Below are 20,508 nucleotides of genomic sequence, written 5' to 3' on the forward strand. Positions count from 1 at the left end.
TTCGTTTTCACTAACCTCTCTGTCACCTTCTTCATGTCTTTATCCACTTTTTGCAGCAATTCCACTTTTTGTTTGATGGACATAGAAACATACTTTCGTTTTGTAGATCCTTTGGCAGCTCCAGCATCAGAAATTCTATTTGACATAATTGAAAGTTCAAGTTTACTTTTATAAAATTGCTCTTACAGTCTGCAAAAAATAATGAGCCGGATCCAATTCGAAGATTAAGGAACAACGCAATCATCAACATTAACTGAAATAGATAATTAGATAATTTTCTTATACCGGCCGTTATACATTAAACGGGCACGCGAAAACGTATTCTGTGTTTGCGCACATGCATATGCGCACTCGTAAAGGTCTTACGCGCACGCGTAAACGCCTATGCGCATGTGTCAACGTGGCGCATGCGCAGAAAGCTTTTCGTTTTGAGGTCCGGATTATGGGTGTCCGAATTAACGACTTTTGACTGTACCAGTTAGCTCCATTTACTGGCTTTTTAAAAATTCAAATAAATCATTCCATTTTAATGTCACGTATATGCGACGCTGGGCTCGTACGAGCAGAATCGTTGCATTGCCTATACGCGACGCTAGTCCTGAATGGGTTAAGTGCTATAAGTTGCATTAATTTTCTGTGCTTAAGTTTCATTCTTAATTTTTCAGCAAAAATGTATTAGTTAATAAAAAATATGAAAGTAAAAATTATCCTTTTTTCCCTCTTGTGCTCAAAAATCATTATCAGAATATTCATTTACAGTTATTAAAGCCTGAAAAAAGCAAGTATGCGATGTTATCGACATGCGATGATTTATAGATACTTTTTTTTTTACCCCCATATTTTTAACCTGCGAAGTTTTTTAACTGCTTTATTTTCGACGATATTTTGTACCACGATGTTTTCGCCTTGCATTGTTTTCATCGCAATGTTATCAGCGGACACCAAGTAAACACTTCATTTCATTTTAAATAAAACATACCTTTGTTACATTTTCAACTTTGAATCCCTCAGAAGCTTGCAAGGATGCACCATCACCAGCATTATCAACAATTAATTTTCCATGCTTACCTTCTTTACCTGCAATAAATAAAATATCAATTCAGACAAACATAGAATGAACATTGCAATACACGTTTTCCAGTACTATGATTTTTAGCATCAGAAAATCATTTAAAAAAATTAATAAATCTATTCAAGCATAGATGCCACAAATAATTTTCTACAGAAAGCTACAACTGCCAAGATTGCCTATTAGCCACCATTAAATTAAATGTATTGTTCTTATCTCTTGCAGAATGTTCTTGTTTTTAAGTATGTTATTCTTCTTTGTTCTTTGCTTGTTGAAATAGCTTATCTAATAAATATATTTTAGTATGTTTTGGTTACAGCCACACCACACATTCTCACTGTCATATGGCATATATTGATTTATTTCTCTCCTCACAATTACAGCTTGATATTAGATGAAACAGAATAACTAGCTGAAGGAACATTATATATTCTAATTTCATTAAAAATCCAATTATGGGGGTGGGGGGAACACAGCCTACATTATTATTTTCCTCATAAATATATTTCCACCAATTTCCATAATTTCACTCCATCCATCAACTTTAACCTTAGGCTAAGATAGCACTCGTATGTAATTACAAGGGTCACTCTCAAATTCTTCAGATATAATTTTAGATACCATTGTAATCTTTTAGATGGATTTCTAGCACTCAGTTAAATTATGGGGAACCCAACAGCAAACTTGTTTTTTTTTTTCATATGTAATTCTTCATGAATAGTTTTACATATGGTGGCAGATCCAATATTAAGTTCCTTCTGTATCATTTGGTAGGAGCAGCAAATACCATCAATTAACATTTTCCATATGGCACATACATCATCTCAGATTACAGCTGACAATGGCCTTTCTGTATACAGTCAAAAGTCGTTAATCCGGACTCGTCGGGACTTCGGCGATTCCGGATTATCGATTTTTCCGGATTATAGATCATCAGTTTAAATCTGGTAAGGTGGCATGCAGAAATTACAAAATTAAAAATATGAAACCGTAATTTATGAAATAAAGAACAATTATGATCTAAAGGGTATCAAAATTTACAAAAAGAAAAAGCTTAATATTTATTTGTTTACTTTATTAAACATTTCTTTCAATGTAAGTTGCTTCGTTTCATGTGATAATACTTTCTCTTTAATTCTATTAAACAGACATAATTTCTTGTTTAGTTACAAAGTTCTGCGGTTCAAGTCCTATAATTGCTGTGTTGAGAATACCGACTAATTTGTCAATCGAAATGTTTTCGTTTTCAATAACCTCTGGGTCACTTTCTTCACTATCGGAAGCGAATTATAATGACGAGGAACTTGATTTAAATTATATCAAACACGGAGTACATCGACATGAAATACTACACTTAGTAAGGAATTATAAGCCAAATAAAATAAAAACATCTGCCCTGAAGATAAGGATAGTGCTGACAGATCAACTTCCAATCCGCAGCGCGTGAAATTGATAAACAGATTTCGGATTTCAAAACATACTTTCGCTTTGTAGATACAAATTACATATTAGTAAATATATATCGGATATTCTATTTGACATAATCGAAAGTTCAAGCTTACTTTTATAAAATTGCTCTAACAGTCTGCAAAAAATAATAAGCCGGATCCAATTCGAAGATTAAGGAACAACGCAATGTGCAACATTAACTGAATTAGATAATTTTAGCTTAGCTTATACCTCTGTTACACATTAAACGCGCATGTGCACAAACATATTCGCAGCCGTAAAGGTCTTATGCGCACTCTTAAACGCCTGTGCGCATGCGTGAACACGACGCATGCGCAGAAAGTTTGTAGCTTTGAGGTCCGGATTATAGATTATTCCGGATTATGGGTGCCGAATTAACGACTTTTGACTGTATTCTTAATCTTGAAGAGAATTGTCACCTCTGTGAAATTTTGTAAACCATCTGAATGCAGTATCAAAAGACAGGCCTTCATTTCCAAATGCTAATTATAGATGTTGAATGCATTCTTCTTGATTTAATCCCACTTTAAAATCATAGAACGATGATGTTCTCGCATCAACTCCATTTTTCCTTCTGCCTAAAATTTATTCTGCGCTAAACTACTAGCAGTTGGCCAATACAAAATTGTCTGCTATGGTAAAACAGTTCATATTTTCAACATATTTTCAAACCTAACTGTTAATTTTTTCTGCCACTTATCATCTGCACATATCTCAAATATTTTACAGTGACCTCCAGATTCCAACCAACTGTTGTACTGGGATTCACTTGAAGTAAGCTTTTCTTCACAGAACTAAACGATGTCAACATGTGATACTGTGAGTAAATGAAGTTTAGCTGTAATGAAAAGAATGTATAATGCAACAAACCAAGTTGTGCTTGGACACCTTTTCTTCTCGGTATCTGTCAAGACTGCAGAGCCATTTTTGCTTCAGGTCACATTTTAATTTCATGAAGTGATTATTTGGACATGATCTTTCTTAGGACATATCTTTCTTGAAGAAACAGGATAGTAATCTCTTAGCAAATCACAAGCCCATTGCAATAATAAATAACAATAATAATATTTGATTAGATGCAACACACAGCAATGCTTATAAAAACAATTATTGCCATTAAAGAAGCCAAATCAAACTTGCAATACCTGCTGCCCATTAAAGAAGTCAAACAATCTTGCCAAAACTATCAACATGGGTATGCACTGATCAAATAAAACACCAGGTGGTATGGCTTTAATAGAAAGGTTTTCATATTTCTTACATCAAACTTTAATCATAATGGAAATGAGACTAAAACAGAAGTACGTTTTCTCACCATTTTTATTCTACCAGAATTTGTTATATAAATATTTATTGATAAATTTTCAATACATGATAATAATAAAAGAACTTACCAAATTCTTTACAAGAAACCCATGCAGTACCATCTTTCTCACTAGAGAGAAGAAATTCTATTCAAAATGGATTTTCATTAAATACTTACAACTTATAAACAAAATCAGAATTCTTGGCATTCAGCAAAAATGAAAAGTGCAGTATTTAGTAAGATTTCTTACAGACTTAAAGATAGATAATATGAGTTAATGTAGAAAAAGTATCATCAGGTTTACATATTTAATGAGACACAGTTTTCTAATGCATGCATATCTGATATATAATGGGCAACCATTACATATTATATATTTGTTGGTATTTTCAGCAGTCTAAAATTTTAACAAGTGTGTGTGGGGGGGGGGAAGCTTTATAAACGAAATAATGATTACTGAACTATTGGCAATTCATGTTTGCATTTTCAGAATTAAATACAGAAAACCTCATAAAACATATTCAAATCCAATTTACCATTAAATAATACAAAAATTTATAGTAAACCAATGCTACACTTTGCTAAGTAGCAAATACAAAATAAAAAATTAGGCACTAACACATGATCTGTCCAGGCCTGACAAAAGTCAACAGATGATGTCAACAAAGTGGGCAGCAACCAAGAATAATACAAAAATGTGTTTATCTGGCAAGCCACTCATGGCTACACATAAGTTATGCTAATGCCATCATCTATCTCATTGAGATGGTAATGCATGCAGTTTTGAAATTTGAGGGTCATACACTTGTGATAAGCATGTGAATTTTTTTTTTCTTGTAATGAATCGTTATGTGATATCGCTCACCAGCGGCCAAGCGATAAAGTCGCTGAACACTGGTTGTTCGGTCCGAGGTTCAAATCCCACGAACGGGCTGGCTGCATGGGCGTTTTCGTGGTTTTCCCCATGTGTAACGTGTATACGAGCCAGTTTCCCTTAGAAAGTCCTCCACAAAGACATTCCTCCCCTTAGGCAGATAGCCCTCGTGTGCTTAGCCATAATTAAATACACCAACACCAAGACCAACGTTATGTGATATCACTGTGATATGTCAGTCTCTTGCGACAGGTGTCGAGTTGATTTGCTAGGACTCTGACGCATTTTCTGCTGAACTGCAGCCACATGTTTTGGTGTTCGGAAACGTTTGAGAATATTTTTGACTTGTTCAAACAGATCCTGTTTGACGCCACTTTCTGACTAATCTTTGCACAGCACTTTGACGCCATTAAACTTATAAGCAAACAATTGACCACACTGTTTCCACTATTTTGTTGCAATGTCACTTTCCACAACGAACACCCTATGCTGCACTGTTAAGTATCAACTTCACCTTTGCACTGCTCAACTCACACTGACACAATCCGCACAAAGCTCTGAACCGGGTTGGATAACGTGGTGTGCGTACACATGATAAGTGCGTCACATTGTATGGTTGTATGCATACTTTCACGACCAATAGTATCCACTCGCCCGGGCCACTTTTAACTTACTTTCATTTGCTGTGTAACTTGGAACTCTGTTCTCCTGGGCACTTTTATTTGTCCCACCCTGTATAACTATAATAGTTGTTTTCTCCACTGAACATTGCGATTAGAATCTGCCCAATCTGGATTAAAAAATGTCTTTTTTTTTTTTTTTTTTTTTTTTTTTTTTTGCAGCAAAATGAAAGAAATATATTTACTGATATTTTAAAATAAATTCAGGTATTTTATATTTATTTAGCAGCATCCATGAGTAAAAAATATGTGCATTAAATTTCGTGACAGTATGTCATCATACTGATAGAATTAGTTTCAGGATTATGACAGCAAAAATTGCCTGAAATTTGAAAGTATTATTAACTAATAATAAATAAATTTAGAGGGGAAAAGCCACATTAAATGGTATAAATAACATTAAAATACAGTTAATTACTTAAAAATTGAATTACAATAATCAGTGATATTTTGCAAAATATAGTTATATTAAATGGTTAGCCTAGATGCACTGTTGCTATTTTAACTTCCTTGTACGAAGTAAAAAGGAAGTATTGTAATCGCGAAAAGTTTCAGGCAGCATATTTCAACGAAAATATCCATTTTGACCGCTATCGAATGCAATTTAACGATGTTTTTGCGTGATATCTGTACGTAAGGACAGAATAAAATACTCTTTTCCTTTAAAAAAAATTATAAAACTGCTTTAAAATTAATTCTGAAGAAAATTTTTCGTGGCGTCTGTACGAACGTACCTCGCATAACTCAAAAACGAGTAGCCTCAGAATGTTGAAATTTTGTATATAGGACTGCTATAACATGTAGATGCGCACTCGTATTTTGGTTGCAATCGGCCGCACCAAACGTACATAAATATATTTATATATATATTTACTCTATTACCCGGCTCAGTGATCTCAGTTTCTTTACCCTTATAGGTTTGTAAACCGTACATTTTTTGCTTTAAAAATGATTGTATTATGTTGATTTTATCTTCCGGTTAAGGATTTTATGCCTTTTGTAAATCTGTGTGCAATATTTTTAGAATTATCAGCAATTTTAAAGTTGTTTAATTGCCGCTAAGCCTGTTTTTAATGGTGGCCATTGATGTTTACATTTGAAACAGGAGACTAGTGGATTTGTTGCCAATCTAGAGAAACTTAGCTTCGCAACAACAAAGATAACGTATTCATTTATTATTGCCAATTAAATCATGCTTAATTATTTCTGGAATTTTTTCGAGGAAATAAACGTTTGAGATTTACTTCGTAATTTTTAATACAGATATTTTGAGTTTTTATGTATTTTTGCCTTCTCGCGAAGTGAGAACTGAATTAATTAAATGAGAAATACTCAATTGTCTGTGAAAAACTGTTTCTTTTTTGTTTTGTTTGCTTAATTTCTTTTATACATAGTTTGAGCTTTATTATAGTATTTGAATAGAACATGAGGCAACGATTAGATAATTCTTTAAATGATATACATTTTGTGCATTCTGAGTTATAATATGAATGAAATATAATACTGTTAAGTAAACGTAACGCCACAGTGTCGCTATGGTAAACAAAGTGAATTTTAAATAATGCATTTATTCTACTGTGGTTTATGCGCTGTCGGCGAAGTAGGTTTAATTCAATCTAATAAGTTTAAATAAAATGCAAGAAAAAATGCGTATAATTTAATTTTCCGTACAAGGAAGTCATGTGGTGTACACATCAGATTTTTTTTATTTTACAGTAAAATGACAGATAAGGCATTTATTAAAAAAAAAGGTTTAAAAACTTTTGCGATAAAATCCTAGTATACGCTACGGCCCCTTAGCATGATTTTGAAAATTGTCGCCAACACTAAAATGACCTGTTTACTACTCATCATAATATTGCCAAATCTCATGTGTGCCATATGCTAGGATCAAACCAATTTTGTTTTATATGAGAATGAAAGTACTTCCTTTAGTTCAACATGTACTTCACATGTGGATGTGAGTCTCTTGATTCTCGAGGTTACTGGAAACTTGTTTTTCCTTTCTGAAAGACAATTTGATTGGAGCTGCAAAATTAGCTCTACATCAGCTGCCTGAATGACGCTTACGCGATACATAATTCTCGAAGAAAGTGAACGCTTCCAACTGTGGCGAAAAACTTGTTTTTTGGGGGGGAAGGGAATTGCTGTAACAAATTCCCTGCCTTTTCAAGATTTTGACAAAAACATTTATATTCCCTGACTTTTTCTGGTTTTCCCAGTAGTGTGGCAACTCTGTTTTAATCCTTTATAGACACAAATGGCTTTTCTCACATATTAAAAAGCTTGTAGTTAGTTAATTAGTACAATAAAACACATGCAAAGTGCCTCCTCTGCCACTTTATATTGCTCATTTTCTTGATGTGAAAGCAGTTTTATGGCAAAAATATCATTATAAAATTAAGTATGTTTTTACTGACGTATATCAGGAAAATTAAATCAATAGCAACAAAACTGACAAAAAGGTCAAAATTTCAAAAATGTTTTATTATATTATGATAAATTAAATATTTTTTAATTTTACAAAATAATAAATTTTCTTTTTAATAAAATTAAGCATTTTTCATAAATATAATACATTAAATAAGTATTAAAATTACATTTTGTCCTTCACAATTATAATAAAATTGTGAAGTCCATTCCAAGTACTTATACTAAAAATTTAAAACAGCTGCCCTAATTAATACATCATTAATTAGATATTATCTAGCTTAATCATCAACTAGCTTGTAATTTACAGATTCGATATACCATATAATATAAGCTTTTCTTCAGAATTGAACAGAGTTAATTTTGCATCGGTTTGTCAAAGGAATATACAGGTTGAGTAAGTCACATATCTCTAGAGATGAACATCTAAATGTGCTTAATGCATAGTTAAATTTGGAAGCATTACTTTTGATAGTTTTTTATAACTGAATGTTACTGATTTTTCGTCAAAAATTATTGAGCGTAAGGCCGGCTAAATACTAAATATGGCTGACATACAAGGGAATTGTTACATGTTTTTCAATGAATGGTTAAAAGGCACTTTACCATATCAGTAAATAATGTTTTCAAAATTCTGAATTTAGATCCTTCACAGCATGCCCATTTATAAACTATATTTTACTTGCAAAATATGGGGGGGGGGAGCTCATAAGCTGAGTTTTTATTTTGGTAAAAGTATATTTACGGGTGCCTTTTGGAGAAAATTGGCAGTACATTGAAATTGAGTTTGTGCAATTCCTTGACTAGTTATTTTGGCTTTGTGTAGCAGTGATCTTTGTGCTACACAAATCCAAAATTACAAGTCAAAGAATTGCACAAACTCGGTATCCATGTACACATCGACCTATTTTCACTTTAAAAAAAAATCAGAGATTTGCACAAACTAGGCATTGTGCACTCACTTGACTTTGTCCATGCACACATCGATCTACTATATTCACTTAGAAAGTCAAAGGAGCAGCCAGCAAAAAAATATATGATCTCAATAAACTACATTTTAAATCAAATAATGAAATAACATAAAAAAGGAAATTCACCTTGGCACTACATAAAGAAAATATCCACTTACAATTATTTACAAATTTCCCTGTCTTCAGTCAAACAAAATTTCTTAAAGGCATCCAAAAACTTCCTAAAATTATCTGAACTAGAATCTGTACACTGGCATCACCACATAAATTCACAAAAATAAGTGTAAAAAAAAATATCCTCTATAGTGCCGGTATCATCCGACCATATGCATTTCCTTCCTACAAACAGAACACTTAATAATGGCTACTAAATAAAACCTTCATTTACACACCAGTCCATTAAGGCTTTTTTTCCTTTCATTCCAAATTGTACAGAAACTTCAAATTAATCTTATCACATTCAGCCATTTTACTGAGTAAACCACAAAATAACAACGCTCTTTTTATCCAAAATCCGACACACACTTTTCAAATCTTTTCCCATCATTCAAATTGATTGCAATCACGCAACCAATTACGTCATAATACAGTCAAAAGTCGTTAATCCGGACTCGTCGGGACTTCGGCGATTCCGGATTATCCATTTTTCCGGATTATAGATCATCAGTTTAAATCTGGTAAGATGGCATGCAGAAATTGCAAAATTAAAAATATGAAACTGTAATTTATGAAATAAAGAACAATTATGATCTAAAGGGTATCAAAATTTACAAAAAGGAAAAAGCTCAATATTTATTTGTTTACTTTATTAAACATTTCTTTCAATGTAAGTTGTTTACGTTGCTTCATTTCATGTGACAATACTTTCTATTTAATTCTATTAAACTGACATAATTTCTTGTTTAGTTACAAAGTTCCGCTGTTCAAGTCCTATAATTGCTGTGTCGAGAATACCGACTAATTTGTCATTCGAAATGTTTTCGTTTTCAATAACCTCTCTGTCACTTTCTTCACTATCGGAAGCGAATTATAATGACGAGGAACTTGATTTTTATCATATCAAAGACGGAGTACATCGAGATGAAATACTACATTTAGTAAGGAATTATAAGCCAAATAAAATAAAAACATCTGCACTGAAGATAAGGATAGTGCTGACAGATCCACTTCCAATTCATTGCGCGCCGCGGCGTTTCTGCCCCCCTGCCGCAGAGCAGCCTGAAATTGATAAACAGATTTCGGATTTCAAAACATACTTTTGCTTTGTAGATCCTTTACATATTAGTAAATATAAATCAGAAATTCTATTTGACATAATCGAAAGTTCAAGCTTACTTTTATAAAATTGCTCTAACAGTCTGCAAAAAATAATAAGCCGGATCCAATTCGAAGATTAATGAACAACGCATTCTGCAACATTAACTGAATTAGATAATTTTAGCTTAGCTTATACCATCCCTTATACATTAAATGTGCATTCGTAAACGTATTTTGCACTTGCACACATGCATATTCGCAGCCATATCTTAAGTCTTATGCGCATGCGTCAAACCGACGCATGCGCAGAAAGTTTGTAGCTTTGAGGTCCGGATTATAGATCATTTCGGATTATGGGTGTTCGAATTAACGACTTTTGACTGTAATAGGGTTTCCATAACATTCAACTACTCAGGTTACCATAAATGAAACAACTCAGCGATAATCCAAGGGGCACCCTTAAATCTACTGTAACCTTTATTTTTATTGATGGGAAAAAAGTAATGATACATAACAAAGTGGTTTTGAGCAAAAAACAGATTGGAAATACATATGTAAACAATGAGAGTTAATTGAAATATAGGCTGAAATGATTTTAGATTTTATCATCATATATTTGATAAAAATCATTACTTGGTTAATTTGGCATAAAAAAATATGCATGTTATTTAAAATGTATATAAGAATAAATGCCAGTCATTAGTCATCCCTACGTATATTATATACTCTCCTACTGTTATTGCATAAATACAGATGAAAGATGCAAAAAGTTGACCTTCTTTCAAAAATTAAATTACTCATCTCCTAACAGATTTAAATTAAATTAAAGTAAGTCCTTCTAACAGAACTGAAATATTCTGACAATTAAGAATCCTTAAATTTTATTTCTATTAGTTGGTATTATGATTATATATTAATAAGATAGTATTGGGTTTAATTTAAGTTTCCCGCCACCTTATATATTGTCTGCAGAAACAGTTCGTGTTGGCGAGTTTAATCATATTTTGTCAAATGATTTTTGGCATTTGAGAGAATGAGACTTGCTTTAGAACACTGTGTTGTGAAATCTGTAAAAAAATATCATTATCATTAAGTACAAGGTGTCTGAAATGGAATTACCATACTACCAGATTAAAACCATCATTTACTTCCAGTTCTGCTGCAAAACGTCAGCTACAGAACATCACCTTATCATATGTACAGCTTTAGATATTAATGCTGTATTCATATCACACTTTGGTACCGAAAGTTCAAAAACAAGAACTATAATATTCAAGAACCAGAGAGCTCTGGTAGAAGAAGTTTAGTATGCAACCACTCAAGAGCTTGCTAAGAAATTAGACATCAGTATTACATTCAATAGTCACACTATGCATGGCATAATCTTGACGTACAAATTCAATTGCTGGCTGACTTAAGCAGATAAAGACCGACGTAGTCGGCCTGCATTAATCTGCTGAAATATCAACACAAATTCGGAAATGGATTGTAACTTGTGATGAAAAGTGGTTTTACTTCACAGGCTAAAAAGGGAGTTGGTGTGCACCAGGTGAGCCCATCAGCAGTGTCGCAAAATGCAATTTGACCAATTAAAAAGTCATGCTTCATATCTGGTGGGATTGCTGTGGTATTATCCATAAATAATATCAGTAAAAAGGTAAAATCCTCAACAGAAAGGTGTACAAGGAGATGCTAGTCTGTGTTGATGCTGCTATCAAGGAAAAACATCGAATTGAGTTCTGACGTAAAAAGCTAAAATATTTCGGTTGGATCCGGCTTATTATTTTTTGCAGACTGTAAGAGCAATTTTATAAAAGTAAACTTGAACTTTCGATTATGTCAAATAGAATTTCCGATGCTGGAGCTACCAAAGGATCTAGAAAACGAAAGTATGTTTCGATGTCCATCAAACAAAAAACGAATTGCTACAAAAAATGGATAAAGCCATATCCTTTGTTTATCTAACCGTTCGGAAATCTGTTTATCAATTTCACGCTGCTCTGCGCGGGGGAGGGACGTCGCGGCGCGCAATGAAGTGGAAGTTGATCTGTCAGCACTATCGTTATCTTCAGGGCAGATGTTTTTATTTTATTCGGCTTATAATTCCTTACTAAATCTAGTATTTAATCTCAATATAATTTTCTTTGATATGATTTAAATCAAATTCCTCGTCATTATAATTATCACGAATACAAATCAAATAGTTTTCTGGTTGCAATTTTCTAATTTCGGCTATGCGTAAGGTATGCTTTACGCATGCGCGCGTTGAAAGAAATGTTTAATAAAGTAAACAAATAAATATTAAGCTTCTCTTTTTATAAACTTTGATACCCTTTAGATAATAATTGCTCATTATTTTATAAATTACGGTTTCATATTTTTAATTTTATAATTTCTGCATGCCATTATACCAGATTTAAACTGATGATCTATAATCCGGAAAAAACGATAATCCGGAATCGCCGAAGTCCCGACGAGTCCGGATTAAAGACTTTTGACTGTAGTTATAGCAAAAGGTAGAGCACAAGAAAGAAATAATCAGAAATTATAAAAAGTAGTACAATAAATAAATAATAAAAGAAAATCCTTGAATCTTTCTTTCCTTTTTTTAATATGTATTCTGCAATTCTTTGGAATGCAGTTTTATTATATACAGTCAAAAGTCGTTAATCCGGACTCGTTGGGACTTCGGCGATTCCGGATTATGGATTTTTCCGGATTATAGATCATCAGTTTAAATCTGGTAAGATGGCATGCAGAAATTCTAAAATTAAAAATATGAAACCGTAATTTATGAAATGAACAATTATGATCTAAAGGGTATCAAAATTTACAAAATAAAAGCTCAATATTTATTTGTTTACTTGATTAAACATTTCTTTAAATGTAATTTGTTTAAGTTGCTTCGTTTTATGTGATAATACTTTCTCTTTAATTCTATAAACAGACATAATTTCTTTTTCAGTTACAAAGTTCCGCTGTTCAAGTAATTGCTGTGCCGAGAATACCGACTAACTTGTCAATAGAAATTTTTTCGTTTTCACTAACCTCTCTGTCACCTTCTTCATGTCTTTATCCATTTTTTGCAGCAATTCCACTTTTTGTTTGATGGACATCAAAACACACTTTCGTTTTGTAGATCCTTTGGGAGATCCAGCATCGGAAATTCTATTTGACATAATTGAAAGTTCAAGTTTACTTTTATAAAATTGCTCTTACAGTCTGCAAAAAATAATAAGCCAGATCCAATTCAAAGATTAAGGAACAACGCAATCATCAACATCAACTGAAATAGATAATTAGATAATTTTAGCTTATACCATCCGTTATACATTAAACGCACACGCGAAAACGTATTCTGTGCTTGCGCACACACATATGAGTAGTCGTAAAGGTCTTACGTGCATGCGTAAACGCCTATGCGTATGTGTCAACGCGGCGCATGCGCAGAAAGTTTTTAGCTTTGAGGTCCGGATTATGGATGTCCGAATTAACGACTTTTGACTGTACTTTGGATATTTACGTATTAGCACAATTATCTTACTGCAGTTATGCAAATCTTAAGGACTTTTTTTTTTTTTTTTTTTTGCTGTTATTAAAACAAAAACTGACAGCTTTCAGATTTTACATTTTGTCCAAACGGGCATTTTTTTTTAACTTTGTGTGTAACCTTTATTTATTAAATATAATTTTCTTTTCACTTAAACCACATAAAATTCAATTCAACAGCAATAACAGAAAATATTTTAAAACAGCATATCTTTAGACTTTCTGACAGACAGTCTCGCACGCTGGAAATAAAAATATATTTTTCCATACCCTGTTGCCATTGATCGCTTAAAAATTGTTGAGTCTGTTACTCAAAAGTTTGTTAAAGATCTACAAAATATGAAATAGACAGCAAAACGAATTCAAAATTCAGGTTTCTAGGTGCCCATGTTCGGGTGGAGGATTGATTATATTATTCAAAATTTGATGGCTTTAGGTACCGTTGTTTTTTCACAATACGAGAAACATACATACATCCATGCAGATTCTTCATTATTTAATTTCTTTAAATATAATACTGATGGCAACATTTTGAAATGTGATTCAGACTTTCAGAGCAATTCAATGCAAAATGCCATTTCAAGATTAATAGTCCTTCTGTGCTAATGCTCCTTTGGGCTAAAAATGTTAAACATACATATTATTTACACAAATAATATTTTATTTTTCAATTACATATTTATCTCAAAAGGAATCAACAAACCTACTTATAAGTGATTTGTTTTATTCTGGTGGAAATTTTGCGGCGATTATTCTCAGAAGATCTGAAGCATTGTTTCTTTAGATATTCTGAAGGAAAAATTGTATTCTGCAGAAATTTTACACCAGTTTTTTCTACTATAGAGAAATCACACAAGCACATAGTTTAAAATCGAGTTTAAGACAAAAAATGATCACAATTTGTTCCTAAAAACTACTGGAACTTGGAATACAACAAACTGAACATATACAAAAATGGTTGCATTTCTTGTTAAAAATGAAGAATTCTCATGCACGATTGCCAGACTTTAGCACATTATGAAGATTTGGTGATTTCTTCAAAGGTGGCTGCGATAATAGGTAAGTACCAAATTTTGTTTTCCTTTGGAAAGGACTGAAAAAAGGAAAGAAAGGTGCTATAGTGTAAAAGAATGTGCCCTAACACTGGTACTGGTTTCCTGGTTACTCAGAATTGACTTTCGTTTCCCTAGTTTAGAGCAGCTACGTTTTTGTTATGTGCCAATATCTTTCTCAAGTTTAAACTGATTGGAACTTCTTAGTTTAATGATTGAGGGTTGCATGATTTGTAGTACGTTTTTCACATACTACAAATCATGTATTTTTAATTATTGGAATATTAATTGACCTTTTGTTTTCATTACGTGGTTTGTTCTAATTAATCATTGTCCTGTAACTTCCACAAAAAAATATGCATGACAAGATACTCCTTTTTTCATGATTTAGAGTAAAAGGATAAGAAAGCTATAACTAATTTATGTTTGAATGATGGTTTAATTAGCTCTCGCTATAAATGTTAATTTTGTACAAAAGAAATGCATCTGGTTAAGCTTAAGGATCAATCAGATGGCTATCAGCAGATTTGTACTGAGAAAGGTGTTTGGAATTGACATTCATGCTAACACCATTAATCGTATGTGGATCCATATTAAGCATAAGTAGGGTCTTCGGCAGTCATTTGCAAGTCCTACTCCGCATTTTGTTTGCCCTATGTGGTGTCGTTGGTACCGAGATCAGGAAGAGTAGGATCCATTCTGGGATTATATCAACTGCATAAAAGAATTGTATGTGTCGCAATCATCTGACAGTGAGGATGAGATGTAGCCACAAACAATAAAGTTGTTTACTTCTGTTATTTTTGCAATATTTTTGGCAACAGACATCTTGGAAATATTGCTTCTTGGCATCAAAAACTTGCCACATGTATCAAATTGCTCACTATTGTAAACTTTTACCAAGAAAGGATTGAAAATCAGTTTCCAATGTTTTCTCCATCTTCCTGTCCCATGGCCAAAGAGTATGTTTAAGGAGCACTGGATTATCTTATAATGAGAACATTTTATTCACAAAAAATCATACAAATAACACTTTTTTTTAGCTAATGCATAGTAAATCTTACATAAATCATTAATACAAAACATACATCTTATAAACACAAAATGCTCTGTTACTTTACGGTCCGAATTTAAGCAGTACCATTATTCTCTTTCATACAGCAGAATCGATGTAGCTACAAAATTAAATAAGAATAATGTACAATGAAATAAGCAGCATATTATAAAACGAAAAATTTCACCATTTTTACATTTTACATGAGACCATATTTTAACATAATTTCATCTATATCAAAAGCAAGTTTACGACTTTCGCAGTTCAAAGCAAAAATCAGCATATGTTCTTGTTCCCGAAAATTATTCAACTTCGAAGAAAGCATTTCCTTTGCCGCTTTCAAAATCAGTTTTTTTGGTCCTGTAGGATCGGACTTTAAATCTTCTACAACCATCTGATAATACACAAAAGTCTCCTGAATATCTTGAATCTGTTCTTCTATCACAAATTGTTCCTTTTTCAAAAAATCGTCCAACTCACGACTGTAAGCCATAAATTCAGGATCATTACTTATAATCCTAGTACTATATACATTTTCTTTCGGTTTAAAATTCATTTTTTATGGAACAAGGCTATCCCTTTTAGACGATGGACAAAATAAAATTTACAGAGATAACTCTTACATTAACTATTCATTTAAAGTTCCCCCCCCCCACAATTTATTTAACTATAAATATTATTACCTCAAGGCTTCATCCCAATCACATTGCACGGACAACAAAGGTTTCCGAATTACCGTCGGCATAACAGGAGCCATACTTAAATTTTAACAACAAAAACAGAAAACTAAGATTAGACGTGTTGCCATTAAATTTCCAACATCAAGGTCGATATTTGCAAGGAAGTTTGTAGTCTGAAATTCTGAATAACTCCATACAAGGAAACCCATGTATCACCAACAAAGAAGATTTAGAACACGAAGTCTCAAATTTTACCAACTGCATCAATTCTGCCACCAATACTTTTTATGTGAACAAGCCTTTCCTTCCCCTGCTACCATTGGACATACAAAAAATCTATTTTTCAAACTTGAGTTTACCACAAAAGTCTGCAGAATGCTTCGTAGTTTTTAAGCACACAGAGGCACTGCAATTCTTATTCCTTGATCTGAAGTTTTCTATAAGTGTTTTTTTATTAAAATTGATGTATTTGCACAGATAGAATTTTTTGTATAGTGACTTCAGATCTGGATACATTTTTCGAACAATCTCGTTTGTTTTACTGGCGTCGCTGAATTTTGCGATGAATGCATCACATTTATTACTGAGTATCACATTCCAGATTTTTCATACTGTTAATGTAGATATCAGCAATGAATTATTCTCCTCTTTCCTCAAATACACTAGGCCGATAAACAATAACCATTCACTAAAAATTTTCCGTAAATTTTCACTCATAATAATTTTAATCGCGAAAATCTCACAATTAGCACCTAAACATACTATTCAGTACCACAATTCTTTCGAAAGCGCGCCGTCAAAAGTGGGGTACGCCGTCTTCTATTTGCCAGGTGAAACTAGTCGATATTTCCGTGACGTCAAAAATTCGAAAAGTGGAGGTAGGGTAGAGTAAGGCTCCTATATACCAGGCTGAATCATCAGGCATTCGCTATCCCAAGTGGGAGATTAAATGGCGGCTGTGTAGTTACGGTGCAACAATTTTTTGTGTTTTTTTTGTGTAAAATGGGCGGATGTGCAGCTATTAATTGTTCAAATCATTCACGGAAAGGTCATACATTGGTAAAATTCCCTAAAAATGAAGAAAGAAGAAAAATATGGGTAAATAATTGCCGAAGAGACAATTGGAAACCTGGTCCAAGCGCTGAAATTTGCTTAGTAAGTATAATGTTAATTACGCCTTGATTTAGAGTTTATATCTTCTCTGATGTTTATAATGTGTAAGTAAAGTGAAATTCTTGTGTACAATAACCTAAGTATCTGCTAATTTCTGTAATAATAGCTATAATTAAATTAGTCTAGGGTTAATGTACCCGTTGCCAAACATCGCCAATGTGGATGTTTTGAATGTGGAAAAGAAATTTCTCTTCTAATATAAAGCGCAAATTTTGTTTTCCTGTGCTAATTGTGGAAATTATACTAATGTAACATGAAAATCATTAGCATATTGAAATTTATTAAAAAACAAATCATAATTTGGAAAGTCAAGATAAAATCTGAATGTTTGCTAAAGATATATGTAACATTATACTATAGTTGCAATATCGTTGGAATGATATATAATTTTTTTCTTTATTTTATAATCACTATTGTTAAAAAGTTAGATGAGTTTTTTATGCACGGTGCCCACTAATGTTTCTTGGTTAAAATAACTTCCAGAATTTTGACATTGACATCTGAAGTCAATAGAATAAATTGAATAGTATGAGACAAAATATATATAATCTGACTTCAATAATTGCAAGTACCATATATTTATAATCACAGTATTATACAATTTGGCAATGGAGTAAAGATTTAGAAATGGATGCAGAACATTCGAATAAGCACAGAAAACTTGTGAAACTGCATGTGTATTTTTCAAAAATAATTGTAGTGTTTTTAATGCATGTGTAGTGTTTAATGCATGCATAACAATCAAATAAATCTGCCTATAATGATGAATTTCAAAGGCCAAGCCAAAATCCTTTCATGAATTTGATACTTCTAAAGAATGTGATCTCGTCAAATTAAATCCTCATGACATTGATAAACAGTTATTACTGATATGTGTTACAAAGCAGATTTTTATACATGATAAATAATATTTTCTGAAGCGTTATTTTGTGTTGTCATCTCTAAATAAGAAATTGCCTGCAAATTCAGAAAGCTACTGAACTACGTTCTAGAGTTTTTAATAACTTTAATTGGATATGTCTGTGGGGATGTAATTTAAAAAATTGTCGTTTAAACTGGCCTTGATGCTTTTTAAAATGCATGTTGGCACTGTGCTTCGAAATTAGGCCTATGTTTTGAATGATTAGAGAATTAAAAATTAAATATTTCAATTAAAGCAATAAACATTACTACAATTATAACAAGAATCATAGTCTGCTCTAATTATAAATGTATTTATCGGCCTAGTATCTTAAAAGTTGGGTGAAGTGAACTCATATTTTCTTATCTATTGTAAGAGCACTATAGCAAGAAATATAAAGTTTTATTTTAGTTGTTTTTAATTTTATAGCAAAACACTACTTCATTTAATTTTTGGATAATGTTCTAAAGAACACTTTAAATTATAGGCAAAAAATAAATATTGGATAATTAAATTCTGCCCAAGCTTACAAGATGCTGCTGCTGATATGTTAGACATGGTTTGTTTATTGTTTCAGTTTTTTATAATACTGGGCCTAATTTAATTACCTGCATATTTATTTATTGCCTATACTTACTTACAGTTCATGCTTGCTGCCTTTGGCACAACCTCACTGTGTGAAACACTTTTCTCACATTTCTTTCGTGTGGTTTGTTTTTTGTACTTTTATTTATTTTGTATACTTTTTTTTATTACTTTATGTATTTACAGGATCATTTTGAGGAATCTCAATTTGAGTCACTATGCAAAGATAGTTAAAAACTAAGAAAAACTGCAGTACCAACACTCTTTAGCATTCCAAATCCACCACCATCTGTAACTGACAAGAGGATAAGAGAAGTAAGATGTCCTAAGCCAAATACTGAAGTGGTAAATTATTTAATATTCTCCAAAAAAATTGTTGAAAAAATCATTGTTATTACAAATATATTAATTCAGTCAACCATTGTTTAAAAAAATAATCACAGCATAACATGTTTACTATTTCTTTTTGAATTTAGGAAACTCTACCTGCTTCAAATGAAGAGTTGTTAAAAAAAATAGAATTCCTTGAGCAACAGCTTCAAGAAAAAGATGCAAAATTGACATCATTTTTGTCCGATGAGCAAGTAGGAACCCTTGCTGTGCAGTCAAAAAGGAACTGGTCAGAAAAGTCCATTATAAAAGGACTGAAGATGCGATTTGCTTTGAGCAAACATGGATATAATTACCTCAGAAGTACTGGATATCCAGCACCATCGTACAGTACCTTGAACAGGAGGATTAGGGACATAAAAATTAATTTCGGCATTTTAGAAAATTTGTTTTTTTTCCTCAAGACAAAAGTTCATTTATTGGATGCTCTTGATAGGAACTGCTGCCTTTTAGTTGACGAAATGGAAATAGCTTCATATCAAGATTTTGATACATCGTCTAAGTCATTCATTGGAAATGTTACGTTAGGAAGCTAAGCATTACACTATTGTAATGCTTAGAGGCCTTAAAACATCATGGAAACAGATTGTTGCCAATGAATTAACAGGGCCTTCAACATCAGGTTCTGACATGAAAGATTTAATTCATAGAACTGTAGTAGCAGCTACAGAAATAGGTTTAACTGTAAGAGCCTCTGTTTCAGATATGGGAAGCAATAACAGAGCAATGTGGTCGTCATTGGATGTGTCTGTCTCTAGGAGAGATAGGAAGACAAATTACAACATTGGAGGACCTGATGTTTTCATTCACAGTATTGCAGATGTACCACATCTCATTAAAAATATGAGAAATACATTTCTTTCAAGTATTATAATATTACCAGAGGAATTTCCCCACCAGCATGCCTTGCCATCGAGGATAGTATCTTCAGTGTATGTGAAACGACTCTGGTCAAGTGAGATAGAAGCAGATGCTGCCCTGAGATCTCTACATCACTTGAACAGAGTTCATCTCTTCCCAACACACTTTTCCTCGATGAATAGGGCATCTGCTGTGCAATTGTTTTC

The 20,508-nt window shown here is 32.6% G+C and overlaps 2 protein-coding genes across 3 annotated transcripts in view; one reads left to right on the forward strand and one right to left on the reverse strand.

The window, feature by feature from the left end:
* LOC118186857 (proteasomal ATPase-associated factor 1-like) overlaps positions 1-16,658 on the reverse strand; it is a 71,468-nt gene extending 54,810 nt beyond the window's left edge. The window contains exons 1-4 of one of the 2 annotated variants that reach the window (XM_085823567.1): positions 16,396-16,658; positions 13,106-13,225; positions 3,934-3,974; positions 980-1,077 (exon numbers count right to left, since the gene is read on the reverse strand). In XM_085823567.1, the coding sequence (XP_085679693.1) occupies positions 980-1,077; positions 3,934-3,974; positions 13,106-13,225; positions 16,396-16,469 (333 nt within the window). In that variant the 5' untranslated portion in view covers positions 16,470-16,658. The remainder of the gene's footprint in view (positions 1-979; positions 1,078-3,933; positions 3,975-13,105; positions 13,226-16,395) is intronic. The other variant, XM_085823568.1, reaches the window with a different exon arrangement.
* A 635-nt stretch (positions 16,659-17,293) lies between these two features.
* Positions 17,294-19,375, forward strand: LOC146995378 (THAP domain-containing protein 10-like). The gene is made up of 2 exons (XM_085823569.1): positions 17,294-17,547; positions 19,238-19,375. Exons 1-2 carry the CDS (start codon positions 17,395-17,397, stop codon positions 19,283-19,285), a joined length of 201 nt encoding a protein of 66 aa, XP_085679695.1. The 5' UTR covers positions 17,294-17,394; the 3' UTR covers positions 19,286-19,375.
* The last annotated feature ends 1,133 nt before the right edge of the window (positions 19,376-20,508 follow it).

Source organism: Stegodyphus dumicola, chromosome 9 (assembly GCF_044657685.1).
Source record: "Stegodyphus dumicola isolate Sdum_Otavi_A_Nest chromosome 9, ASM4465768v1".
Lineage (NCBI taxonomy): Eukaryota > Metazoa > Arthropoda > Arachnida > Araneae > Eresidae > Stegodyphus > Stegodyphus dumicola.